The sequence below is a fragment of the Eucyclogobius newberryi genome, unplaced genomic scaffold (genome assembly GCF_026437365.1).
Source record: "Eucyclogobius newberryi isolate DKJ021-1_F unplaced genomic scaffold, fEucNew1.0.hap1 SCAF_11, whole genome shotgun sequence".
NCBI classification, from domain to species: domain Eukaryota; kingdom Metazoa; phylum Chordata; class Actinopteri; order Gobiiformes; family Gobiidae; genus Eucyclogobius; species Eucyclogobius newberryi.
In genome coordinates this window covers 18,378,441-18,391,350 of record NW_027315735.1, presented here as the reverse complement: position 1 = coordinate 18,391,350, position 12,910 = coordinate 18,378,441, and the positions used below count along the sequence as shown (strand labels likewise).

The following is a 12,910-nucleotide window of genomic DNA, read 5'->3' as shown; positions in this document are numbered from 1 at the left end:
AAAATCAAAACCACATGTAATTAATTGACATTGATATCAACAGATGAGTTTTAGTACAACTGCACTACAGCCTTCTTGCATTTATTTTCAGCCAAAGTCTATTTTTAGCTAATATTTCATTGTGATTAACTATCTTCTGACAGTTAATCTGACATATTGCCAAATCAAAATGCGACTTTGTGAATTGTGTTTGCTGACAATGCATATCCTATACATTCACAAAGCTTTCCAGTCAAAATATACTGAAAATGTGATGTATTTTCCCTGATAAGAATAGAATATTTTACACCTACATTTCCTTTCAATCTGATTTAGCGGATAAACTCAAGTAGGCCTGATTCAAGTTGGACTGGACTCTATTTAACTGCCAGAACATACAGTAAGATTAACAATACTCCATAATAAAACGTCTACCCCACATTGCCCCTGACTGTGAAACCAAAGAACTTCAGTTTTATCCTTTAAAAACTCCAAATGACTGAGTCTGTGTCAACGATGAAATATACAAAACCAGCTGTCAAGAACTGCAGTGAAGTTTCTGATGTTCAGAGCCCATACAATTATAGTTTTATGAGGAGAGTGTTGCGCATCAGCCAACATATTTTTATTTATCTATTGATTTATTGATTTATCTTCGTTTTAGGTTACTTAACACAATAAGCTAAACAGGATTGGTTTCCTCTAATACGTCTAAAACCATAGGGAAAGAAAACCCCGCGTAATCCTGAGTCCAAATCCGATCTACCTCGGTTTTTTATCCATCACGCGTCAGTTTTCACCCAATAAAAGTGACAAGGCAGAGCAATGACCGCTTCATCACGCAACAAAGTCATAACTTGGGGGAAAAACTTGTTGGTATTTTTGGTGTGCGCAGACTGGCTCACTGTGCGTAATCTCACACATCCACTTCAGATGATCTCACTGGACAATTAAACAGCTCCGATTGTGTTGTATTATCATTTTAACTGTGTAAAGAACTAGTTTCAAATACATACATAGAACACAAATTGCCGAGTTGAGCATCTTTGCCTGCACAAAGCGCTCATGCCCACGACCGTCTCAAGGATGACATTGTGCCAAACTATGACCAAAGCGGCGCATACGGTCAGGGCACCGTCAGATCACACGAAGGGGCTCGAGGGACGCTTCAATCTTGACCCACTGTCACGCTGTCGACCCCGTTACTTTTGTCCTGAACCTCGGCAACGGGATTAAAGCCAAAAGCGCATCTCCGCGTAAAAAGCGAGGCGGGTTTTTTTTTTTATATTCCAGGCTTACCTCGGATTTCCCCCGCGGCAGATCTTCAGGTTCCGGGCGGAGAACTCGCACGTGGCGCGTGGATGTTTGGCCGTAAAGAGCTACTACTCCCGAGCACGACCGCGATGGATGGACCCCGGAGAGCCAAAAAGTGAAGAGGGCAAAGCGGCAGCGCGGATACGTGTCTCCGTCTGAGGGCTTCACATCAGTGAGAGGCGGCTCCGCGCGCGCGCTTACATCCGCAACAGTCTCATCCGGAGCCTGCGAGTGACTGCGATCACTGCGCCCAGAAAGTGAAGGGAGGCGAGGAGGAGAGAGGAGAGAAGGAGAGAAGGAGAGAAGGAGAGAGGAGAGAGGAGAGAGGAGAGAAGGAGAGAGGAGAGAGGAGAGAGAGGAGAGAGGAGGAGAGAGGAGGAGAGAGAGGAGCGGAGAGAGGGGGAGAGGAGAGAGAAGAGAGGGGGAGAGGAGAGAGGAGGAGAGAGAGGAGAGAGAAGAGAGGGGGAGAGGAGAGAGGAGGAGAGAGAGGAGAGAGAAGAGAGGGGGAGAGGAGAGAGAGGAGAGAGAGGAGAAGAGAGGAGAGAAGGAGAGAGGAGAGAGAAGAGAGGGGGAGAGGAGAGAGAGGAGAGAGAGAAGGAGAGAAGGAGAGAGAAGGAGAGAGGAGAGAGAAGAGAGGGGGAGAGGAGAGAGGAGGAGAGAGAGGAGAGAGAAGAGAGGGGGAGAGGAGAGAGAGGAGAAGAGAGGAGAGAAGGAGAGAGGAGAGAGGGGGAGAGGAGAGAGAGGAGAGAGAGAAGGAGAGGAGAGAGGAGGAGAGGGGGAGAGGAGAGAGAAGGAGAGAGGAGAGAGAAGAGAGGGGGAGAGGAGAGGAGAGAGGGAGAGAGAAGGAGAGAAGGAGAGAAGGAGAGGAGGAGAGGAGGAGAGGAAGAGAGAGGAGAGAGGGAAACTTGGGATGCGTCAAGGGAGCGCTGCCCGGGGGAGGAGGAGGGGGCAGGGAAGTGTGCCAACGCAAACTGTCCGGGTGATGATAAAGGTGGTCAGTTTTGGACATGGAAATGTTGCTTTGTGTTGCACCGTTATGTTGTTATGTTATGTTATTAATTAAAAGAAAGATTTGTTAAATGATGTGTATTCATTGGCTCCCTCACTGGTCAGTTTTCCCTTGATACTTGGCTGGCACTCTTAGTAGGGTGACCACCTGAATTTGTAGCAAGGTAGCTCCAGGTTTGGTCAGGTAAAAGTTAAGACCTATTAAAAGATGTTTAAATGTAATGCGACTACTGTGAGAGCGGAAAACTACACATTAAAGATTTATTTAGTTATTTTAAGCTGCAAAACTGAATTCAATCGAATATTAATGTATTATGATGTGATGCAGCATATATTTGTAAAGATTAACTGCAACCTTATACCATTCTAATATAATTATGGGACATTTTATGAGGATTTTAATGCAACAATAATACTGTACTGCTCAGACATCCAACGTACAGTAGGTGAGAGGGTAAAATTTAATCATAAAACATAAATATGAAAACATTCCTACAACAAATACAAGAAGCAAGATCGTTTAGCATCATTATATTTGAAATGTATGCTTTTAAGAAAAAATGGCCCCCATTCAATACGTTTTACTGCTTTTAAGACCCTGTGACTGCCCTGTGTAAAAGAGTGTGACAATTTGTGTGATACAGTGGGACATGGTTGGTGAATTTAAGTTTACATGTAATAACTGCAATGATGCCTTATTTTTTCCTTTTTTCTGTCAACATTATAGCAACAACAGTTCGCAATAAATTACAACACAAAGTATAAACATATAGTGTTGATTTTATGCAAGAAAAATGTATGCCAATTGGACCTTACTTTTAGGACGACAACCGTTTGTCTGAAAAGTACAGTCCAATCATGTTAGACATTATGGGACATTGCTGAAGCAGATACAAGGTTATTAAAAGGTGTAGATGCCAAAGCAGTAAAATGTACAATTTATGTCCTTTAAAATCTTACACCAATTTTATTTTAAAAAGTGCAAGAGACAAGAAGACACGATTATGGAGCTACAACAGGTTACGGGAAGCTAAAAAAAACTAAAATTGAGTAGTTTCAATCTCATTTGTTTTGTGGTGAAGACAAAGAGACATACATCTAGTACATCTGTCGTAATTAACAGATACGTTTTTTCTTTAGTGACAGTACATGCGCCCACTATCAGGGACAGAGCATATCCACTGTTAAGACAAAAAAAGAAAAGCCTATTTACAACATATACCCAGATAAATAGCAAGTGGTTAGAAAAATGTACAAGTCTCTCAAATCTGGAGCGGGTTGTCTCTCCTCTAGGCCGTGTCTCTACCGCGTCTGTGTGGACACGCCTTCTCCCTGGCCGCCTCTTGCCACCTGCCAGCTGATGTTACTCTCAACAAAGTGTTTAAGGCCGTCGAATCCCTGGGAGAAGAGGAACTCCAGGTACCAACCCCGGGGCTTAGATTGCTGCAAAAACGAAAAGACTCCATGTTAGACTGTTATTACAATACCATCATTAAAACTGTAGTGTCTTTAATATTACTATGTGGTCTTATACTCGTTCTGATGCAATATAGAATACAATTGCGTGAAGGAGAGGTTTCGCAGGTCCTTCCTTCCTGTTGCTGTCAGACTCTACAACAAACACTGCTAGCCCTGAACATGTGAAATACTGATTCAACCATGTGCAATACCGTCATATTCATGTGCAATTACTGTCATACGCACAAGCAATTAAGGCCATATTCATGTGTATACAACTGATGTAAATAAGAGTGCTTTTCTTTGTTTTATTTTGTTTACTTACTTACTATTGGTATTACCTAGTCTTATGCTAGCTATTTTTACTTTATTATTATTATTATTATTATTATCATTATTTTATTATCTTATTTTTATTTTGTCTATTTTATTTCCCCCCCCTCCATTCCCTATTAAGATAGGAGAGGAGTTTTGGTTATAAGAGGTTTTTTTTTGAAACTTCCTATAATCTGTCCTTTCCTCCTGTTTCTACTGCGTTGTAACAACAAAATTTCCCCTTGTGTGGACAATAAAGGATTATCTTATCTTATCTTAATTGTAACATAGAACAATAAACTAATTTGAATTGGTGTATGCATGTTGGTATTATTGTTCTAGGACTATTTTAGCGCAACACATACAAAAATAAAAGATGAATAGTACCTTTATGGAATTAAGGTCCATATTCTTTCTCTTGGGCCAACACTGAAAAAAGAAAACGTCGATAAATGATTTGCCCACCAGTCAATCTCAAAGAATCACTGCAGGAAGTTGCGTCCAAAAAAAAAAAGACATGCACTTGTAATATTAAACATGACGAAAACCACCATCTCCTGCCGCCTCCATTAATAAAACACTCCCTTTCTTTATTAATGTATTTTGAATGAAAAAGACATTAATGACACATTTGTCTTTTAACCAGTGTACAGCGAGAGGGATAAAACCATTCTTACAGATGTCGGTGGCTCAGTATAAAGCCAACATAAAATCTGTCTCATACATTTTTAATAAACATTCGACTGCGGGAAAACTACAATCTGAATCCATTCTGATTTGGGGCTGGACTATAATAAAGTTGACAAAAGGGCTTAGATAAGTTTGGTCAGATTTAGTTTTTTGTGTGTGTGTGTTTTTAGAAGACAAGGCTCATGTTGCAACTGGGCCATTTGTACTCATTAAACCCGACAGCCCCTTGTTTCATTTGTGTCATGAACTACACATTCCTAGTCGCTTTTTTACTAATAAAACCGCGCAAATACATGTCGTTCACACCATAATGTAGACCGCCTGTGCTTACCTGCTGGTGAAAGTCCACGGCGTAGCTCAGAAAGGCAGGGTGGTGGACCAGGTCAAAGCTCTCCGTGTAGTTGGGGACGTTGCTTCTCAGGAGCAGCTTGTTGCTAAGCTCTATGCCCATCCCAGACTCAAATATCTTTGAGTTCCAGAGGCAATTCACCATCAGCACCACATAGTGATTAAACTCACGAAACGTTTGTCGGTTGATGTGGAAGGCCTGCTAGAAAATGAAAGAGATGTTAACAAAAGGAAATCAGAGATACGGTCGGAAGTTTCATTTACAATTAATAAAACAGCAAATGTAATGTCTAAAGGAGTATCGTGTTGTGTTGTTGAGACATTTATTCATGCGAATTATTTAGTGTGGCATATTCTCTACTGCTGAGGTTTTGTTTTTCAATAAATCAATAAAGGGTATTTCGTAATAATACAAAGAGCTTAGGGAATGAGGCAGACATAAATATACAATCGACACAGAAAAGAGCTGACGTTGACACTCACCTCTGATTGTTTCTCCTGATTCTTGGCTGATGCCAGGTTCATCTTATATCTGTCCAGAAAACAATGAAATTCATCAATCTTGCATTTCTGATCAAACTTTACATCGATCATGTACTTCTTTGTAAACATAAAGACAATTAGTCTATAACGGGTACATTTGCCTTACTCAACTCTGAGTTGTATAAAGCAGTAGATGACTTCAGTGTAATGCATCTTAGTTTGTCATGATCATAAATCATGCATTACATGTAAGTGCAATCACGCTCTGTTCTGCCATTAAAAATGAATGAGTAAGACATATGCCATTAAATGTGCTGGGGTTGTATTTAGGCCCGAATGCCGCCTTATTGAAAGCTGTAGCCCACCTGTACATGATGTAGGCCAGTCTGTCAACGCTCACAGGGTCAGTGGCAAACAGTGCAGGGTAAAAAACACCAGGTGGGGGCATCACCACCAGAGGAAGTTCATATTTCAGAAACATGTCACAAACCTGCAGAAATTCAATACAAAACACACAAGATCAGAATAAAAACTGCACATGCTCAAATACTCACTGTAAAATGACCTACCGTTTCATAGAAGTCCAAAATAAAGCTGAGGAGGAGCGAGTGACAGCCTTCAACCTGAAGTCCCACAGAGGCAAGCCGACCCACAAAATGTACAAGCTCCATCACAGAGTTCTTAAACCCTGACAACGTAATGTTTCTGAAACACAGATCACAAAGTCAAGGAACTGTTAAAGGTTGCCCTGACATTTCAATGTTTTGTTTGAAAAGTCATTGTGAATGCCATCACCCTCATGGGTCACAGTAGAACTGTCCAAAATGACACGATTGATCCAAAATATATCTAAGCCAGTTTTCCCTTCACTTCTGCTGCTGAAGCTTGGCTAAAGTATTTTTGTGGCCTCTACAGACCGCTGAGCAATACTGCACGGGAAGCTTGGTTCTTCTTCTCCCGTCCCTCTTCATTCTATGACCGTGTTCAGAGGTCCATTTATGCTCCGCTCTCTAACATGAGCTTTTAGAACCAGAGTGGACAGCAGCTTCTTTAGGAGGACTGCGCATGAGCTCTGAGGACCACACAGCCTCAAACCCCTGGATTCTATGCTCAAACCACACTGAGCATGCTCAGTGGATGTTCAGCAGAGAAGTGAAGAAACAGCAGCGCCAAGTTTCAACAAACAGACTTAAAAACTATCTTTTAGAGGCAAGTCTTTGTTTGTAGCTAAGGCTCTGTTCACATTTCTAAAGATTAAACGTTATAGTTAGAAATACAAGCAGTATTTTAACAAGTATTTAAGAGAGCTAATTTGTATTAATGAATTGGTCGAGCTTATTTATCCATTCAGCATCGTTTACAGGAGGTCATTAGGTTAGGCGGGCACCTTTCATGTGGAAGACCCGGGTTCGAAACTCACACAGGAGTTTTTCACTTTTGTGTGCAAATGTTGTCCACTAATTACTGATGAACACCCCAAGTCTGCTTGCACTTCTATAAAAGCCACCGGACGCTACAGAAGAAAACATATTACTATACCAATGATCCTTGATAAAATCTATACTCTAAAATATAATTACTTATATATATATATATATATATATATATATATATATATATATATATATATATATATATATATATATATATATATATATATATATATATATATATATATTACACACACATGTTAATGTTTTTATTATAAATGTATGTATATATTTTTTTTATATTAAAAAGCACTTACATAGATGTTTGACTATTCAGGCTGATGTCCAAGTCGTCCTCCAAGGCATAAACAGAGTGCCAAGTCAGCCATTTTAACAGCATATTGTTGAGACACTCCATCAATCCACACTAAATCCAGACCCGGAACAGTCACACCCACCAAGACACAAATTAAAACTGCTCGCTGTGTTGTGCCTCAAATAAATTGTATGTATTAAAAACCTTACCTTGAAAAATAAGTTGGAGGTAAAGAAAAGCTGCATGAGAGGCTCAAACAGAAGTCGCCCAATTTCTGTAAAAGAGTACATTATTTACATTTCTACCCACGCATTGGCCACTATTCAAACTCAAACATGTAGACATTCAAAATAATAAATGGAGATAATTGGTTAAGTTGTATGGAAGGAGTGCCACTTACGTGAACTTGGAACAACTGGAATGTTACTCATAAGACCCAGGATCTGTGGTCGCATCAGGGCTCCGTCCCAAACATTAAGAAATTTGTACAGAAACGCCTCCGTGCTGGAAAAGCTTTCCTGTCACCCATAGTTATAGCTACTCACTACAGTAAATTAAGAGGTCACTGATATTGAGTGAAATGCAACTCACCTGAAGGAAATGCTGTGTGGAGAGTAATTTGTCTAAAAACTGCTGGGCCTCTTCTGAATTCTGGTTTGCTCCTCCATCATTGAAGAACAGGAATTCTTACGAGACAAAAAAAAAAGAAATATAGATGAGGAGGGGGGAAAAACACAATTTCAAATTCAGAACCTCCTTCCAGAGCCTGTTTAAATCCTTCTGAGAAAGAAGACTCTTTGATATGTCATCTAAGCACAGAGCCAAGAGGTTCAGTAAAGGGTCAGCTCTGGTTTTGGGCTGTGCACCTAAAAGAAGCTGTCACAGTCGTTTTGTAGGGCCTTTCCTCTTTTCCCCTTACCTTCGTGGAGAGCATAACCAAGCCAGAAGTTCAAGCGTAGGAGGGCAGACTCATCCTGTAAACAGTCTAGGTACTGCAGAGCCAAACCGGAGCCCAAAAGTGAGCCCATCTGAGCAGGCAACTGGGGAAAGAGGAAACCATACATCTTGATACATGTTTTTAAAACTCAAACACCACTGGAAGCGCGTGGGACATTTTATATTAACCAGATAAAACCAAGTCTGAAACCTGAGTGATGACCTTTGCTTGGAGCCAAATGTTATTTCTGTAATAACTAGCAAACAAATGGTACAAAATAACATGATATTTTGATATCTTAAATGTAAATTCTCCAGAACTGATTAAAATAATAAAAATGTTACCTGAGCTAATAGTATTATTGCATAATGTAAGAGGCATGATAGTTTGATATGCATTTTCTTGAAATATTTATATTTGCATATTTAAGTGTCTCTTCAATTACTTTATTATTTTGGTAGCGTAAGGCGTGTCTTGAATCAGTTGAATAGCACCACCATGTGGTTGAAAGAATTCAACACAGCTTTGTACCATTAGGACATAGAAACCAACTGAAGCCACTTCTCTATCTGATTACCTCTAGTTGGTGTATATTTTCCAGCAGCTGAGCAAATGACTGTATCTGCACCAAAGGCACCAATTTTCTGCTGAGAGAAGACTCTGACAAAGTCTGTTTATTGGCAGCAGGCGCCAGCGCAGGCAGGTCCATGTGGGCAAGTTTCTAGAAAAGTCACAAAAAACATCTCAAATAAAGCTGAAGGAGGAAATGCACTATTCTTTATCAAAAGTGTGTGTTAGATTTGAAGCTGGATGGGAACAGTGCTACAGTGAGTGAACTTATACAAATGCTGGACATGGATCAGTGTAAGGACATGAGCCCGTGCAAACCACATACCCTTTTTCGAGACGTAGACACTGATGGGCCGATACTGGGAGCAACTTGAGAGCCATTTCTCTTCTGGACACCAACAAGTGCAGATTTCCACGGAGAATTGTGGTTTTTAAAACCAGTCTGAAACAGAACAGAGTAACAATGTTAAATATTAGAAAATAAAATAATGATCCACAAACCTCTTTGCTTTATGTACAAACCTTCATTCGTGATGGGATTGAGAGAGTCACCAACTCAGGGCAAAACACTTTATAAAGAGAAAGTAAATGCAGGAGGAAAGGCTGCCTTCCCTGAAGCAGAGCAGAGAAAAAAACAATTAGCACAGAACAATTACCACAAATAACTGCGTAAAAAAAAGTTTACCAGTTTTGACTGCAGCTCTAGAAGTTTTCGAACTCGGAAAACCCGCACTGCAATAAGTATTAATTGATTACATTTCTGAAATTGTAATAATAATGAATAATTAAATACATATTAAGTACAACTTACCACTTTCTTTTCTGGTCAATAGGTATAGTAGATGGCATATGAATGGGCACTAAAAAGATATGATTTCATTGATTGTATTATAAGAGAAATATATCAAAGTTGTATTTATAATGCAAGTAAGTATATGACTCTAACTACTCAAACCCTTTATAATTGTCAGTTAGTTGCACAGGTGACAACATCATTTGAACAGTTACACAAAGAATTGCTTGGATTGGTTACAAAATAGAAAGTCAAAATGTATTCCATACCAGATTTTCATCCGTCACAAAGTTAAAGATGAAGCCATAAATGGCCCGGAGCTGATCCTTTGCATCGATCAGGTCAAACATCGTCAGCACCCACTTCACAAACAGAATCTAGACAGGAAAAATGCAAAAGAATGAGATGTAGAAAATGCATTCCCATAAAGCACTTGTGGCTCGATCTCAACAAATTGAAGTCACTTTTAACATTTTACGAATACATTTAATATAATGGGACAAATGCATGTTAATGAACATAAAAGTTTGTCAACCGGCTCATTTCTATCCATTGTTACATGTGTAACACTGGTTAAGTGTTCAGGAAGTGTCTTGCCCAAGGACACAACAGTATGCACTGGTCAGCGCTGATGAAACTGACCATTTTTGGGAGCGCTCTGAACCACTGTCGCCCTAGCAACGGGACCCTAGTTTTAAATTAACTTGGTAGTCTACACTTGGTAGTCCCCAGTAATTGCCATGTTTTCTAACGAACTATGTAAGCTAATGTCAAATCAAAGTCTGTAAAGTGATTTGGTCATTGTTACCTGTGTGCTGACAGATAGTTTACTAATTCCCAGCCAAACCACAGCCCGAACAACAGCCTCCTGAGGGACTGTGCTGGAGGGAAGCAGGCACTTCAGTACTCGAGTACACGGAGATGTTCCTTAAAACACAAATCATCCCATTGAAGGAACAAATGAACATGTTTTGTGGGAACAAGAAGCATTTATAGTCGTTTAAACAAAGCTTACCCATGCGGCAGCTCATCGCAAACTCCAGCATTGTAGATACTGCCTCTGGATGGAGCCCCTTACTGTGGCCCACCTTCTCCACACACACCAGATTCTTCTCAAAATCATCGTTTCCCACAACTGGAGTCCCAGATTTAACTGATTTGGAGGAGAAGAGGGTAAGAAAGGGTCAAATACAGTGTACTACTGTGCACCACAGCATAACAGAGTACTTCAAAAAGTACTTTAAGGCAATAGGTTATGTAATAAGTGTAAAATCGTCCCATTGAAAACTCTTTGTGAAGCACTGGAACAGGCTGCTACACGAAGCACAATGACAATGGTAAACAAAGCTCTAGTCTTAGTGCGGTTATGGTAAAAACATAGATGTAAACAACCCCTGCTAAGCTAACGCACTGATGGTAAACAAACACAAGTGCAGCCGTACAGTTATGACGTTACATGAAGCCGTATCCCCGGTATAGATCCTGTTTACACGTCTTACCCTCGGTAAAGTACTTCAGGGCCAGACTAAACGAGTCCTCCGCCTCGTTTTTCCTTCTTTCTTTCTCTAAGAGTCTCAGACTTCTGCTGATGCTGCGGTTCGACGCAGATTGGTCACTTGCAGAAGACTGATCTGAATCCGAGGCTCCCGACACATTTAGTTTCGCTGCCATCTCTACATTGCTAAAAACACATTTTTAAGTTTGCTTTGCGTCACTCGGCCATTCAAACGGAACTCAAATCCTCCGCGCGACCGTTTTCTCTGCGCATGCGTACTCTGTATCCGTTGCATGGTGGGAATCGTAGTTCATTTCCTGTCTCCCGGAAAATAACGCGGCTTTGTTATGAATGGGAATTTGCGTTTAACAAAAAATCGAATAAAACAAATGTCTTTCAATGTAGAATGTGTATACTTTTCCAAAAGATATACATTCTGAATTCACAATCACATGAAATATCAGATGAGTCAGTCAATTCCAAATGGTTTATTTTTAAATCTAGAATTTACAGAATATTTTTGAATCTTCAAACGTTAGTTTTATGTATTTTAGAAAGTTAAAAGTGTATTGTCTCATATAACTTTGCTAAAAGAAATATTGAAAAAAAAAGTATTCAAAGACATTAAAAATATTTATCATTTAAGAGACATTAAAAACAAAGGAGCATCACCCATAATCAGATAAAAAGGTTGGTTCTGCTGCACAAGCGAGCAGCAAATGTGAGACATGTGTATCTATGGGTGAGACAGCACAACTGTCAGTTTACAGCTATTCCTTACTCTAAACATGACCCAGTTTATTAGCCTAAAGGAATTAAGATGAATGCAGACTGAAAAATTATCTCTTTATTATTTCTTGGTCGGAAATATAACATAGAAAACACAGAGTTGACTTCAAAAATGTTTCCATTAAAGCTGATACAATTTCAATTTGACACATAATGCGAGGGGTAGAAAAGATGGACTAAATACAGTCAACTGACAGGATCAGCAATGGGTGCACACTATGATGTCTGTGGACTATCCACAGGTAGAACTGTGGTTCTCAAACTATTCACACCAAGTACCATCTCAGGAAATATGTGGCCTTCCAAGTACAACCAGATCCAGTCAAGGTCTAACCACTATTCTAGGACTAAACTAGTTAGGGATAAATCAAGTCCAAAAATAGGACACAATTGCAATAAAGTTCTAAATAAGGACTAACCCAAAGGAAGACAAAATTGTGTATTAAATTGACCAATTAATTACATTGCGGGGGAATCCGTGTACCACCTGAAGGAGGCCACATAGCAGTTTGAGAACCACTGATGTAGAACATGTATAGACGGATCATTTTTCACACTAGGCAAATGAAAGAGATTCAGATTTTGATGGCTCAAGTATTGTGTTCAGTTGCAGTTGTTTGCTGTAAACATATCCTTAAAAATTTAATTATTCCAATCCAATGATCCAATGCATAAAGGCGCATAAGTGCGCATTTTTGTGGCTTTGATGGCAATGGAAGTCAAGCTTAAGACTGTTTGACTTTGTTTTTTTCCTGTTCGTTAAGGTACTGTTCTTCACGGCTGTCCTCTCTCTCTGGCCGGTCCTCACTTTGACGAGCAATAAGAAGTCGACAAGTGAGGAGAATACCAAAAACTAAAGCGTGGGCATATCTTTTCAGAGGGTCTCCAACAAGTTGATGGAAGAAGAGAACTGCCAGCATGACCAGCAGAAGCATGAAGTTAGCTACATCCTTTGGCTTTCCTGGCACCAAGGTCAGCACCACTC

The 12,910-nt window shown here is 39.9% G+C and overlaps 2 protein-coding genes across 3 annotated transcripts in view; both read right to left on the bottom strand.

Moving 5' to 3' along the window:
• Positions 1 to 3,492: 3,492 nt before the first annotated feature.
• On the bottom strand, positions 3,493 to 11,406 carry cenpi (centromere protein I). 2 transcript variants are annotated; one of them, XM_072436742.1, is made up of 20 exons: positions 11,141 to 11,406; positions 10,657 to 10,794; positions 10,450 to 10,568; positions 9,911 to 10,018; positions 9,660 to 9,708; positions 9,534 to 9,580; positions 9,371 to 9,460; positions 9,174 to 9,290; positions 8,856 to 8,999; positions 8,261 to 8,381; positions 7,933 to 8,027; positions 7,742 to 7,859; positions 7,551 to 7,615; positions 7,343 to 7,452; positions 6,165 to 6,300; positions 5,961 to 6,085; positions 5,596 to 5,644; positions 5,096 to 5,311; positions 4,462 to 4,503; positions 3,493 to 3,744 (listed from the first exon to the last, which is right to left on the bottom strand). In XM_072436742.1, exons 1-20 carry the CDS (start codon positions 11,310 to 11,312, stop codon positions 3,604 to 3,606), a joined length of 2,202 nt encoding a protein of 733 aa, XP_072292843.1. In that variant the 5' UTR covers positions 11,313 to 11,406; the 3' UTR covers positions 3,493 to 3,603. The 2 variants fall into 2 exon arrangements, with proteins under 2 accessions (XP_072292843.1, XP_072292832.1); XM_072436731.1 differs by having other exon boundaries at positions 3,494 to 3,744; positions 5,096 to 5,314.
• A 562-nt stretch (positions 11,407 to 11,968) lies between these two features.
• tmem35 (transmembrane protein 35) overlaps positions 11,969 to 12,910 on the bottom strand; it is a 1,902-nt gene continuing 960 nt past the window's right edge. The window contains exon 2 of the mRNA XM_072436721.1: positions 11,969 to 12,910. This exon is cut by the window's right edge and continues 106 nt beyond it. Coding sequence (XP_072292822.1) covers positions 12,651 to 12,910 — 260 coding nt within the window. The 3' untranslated portion in view covers positions 11,969 to 12,650.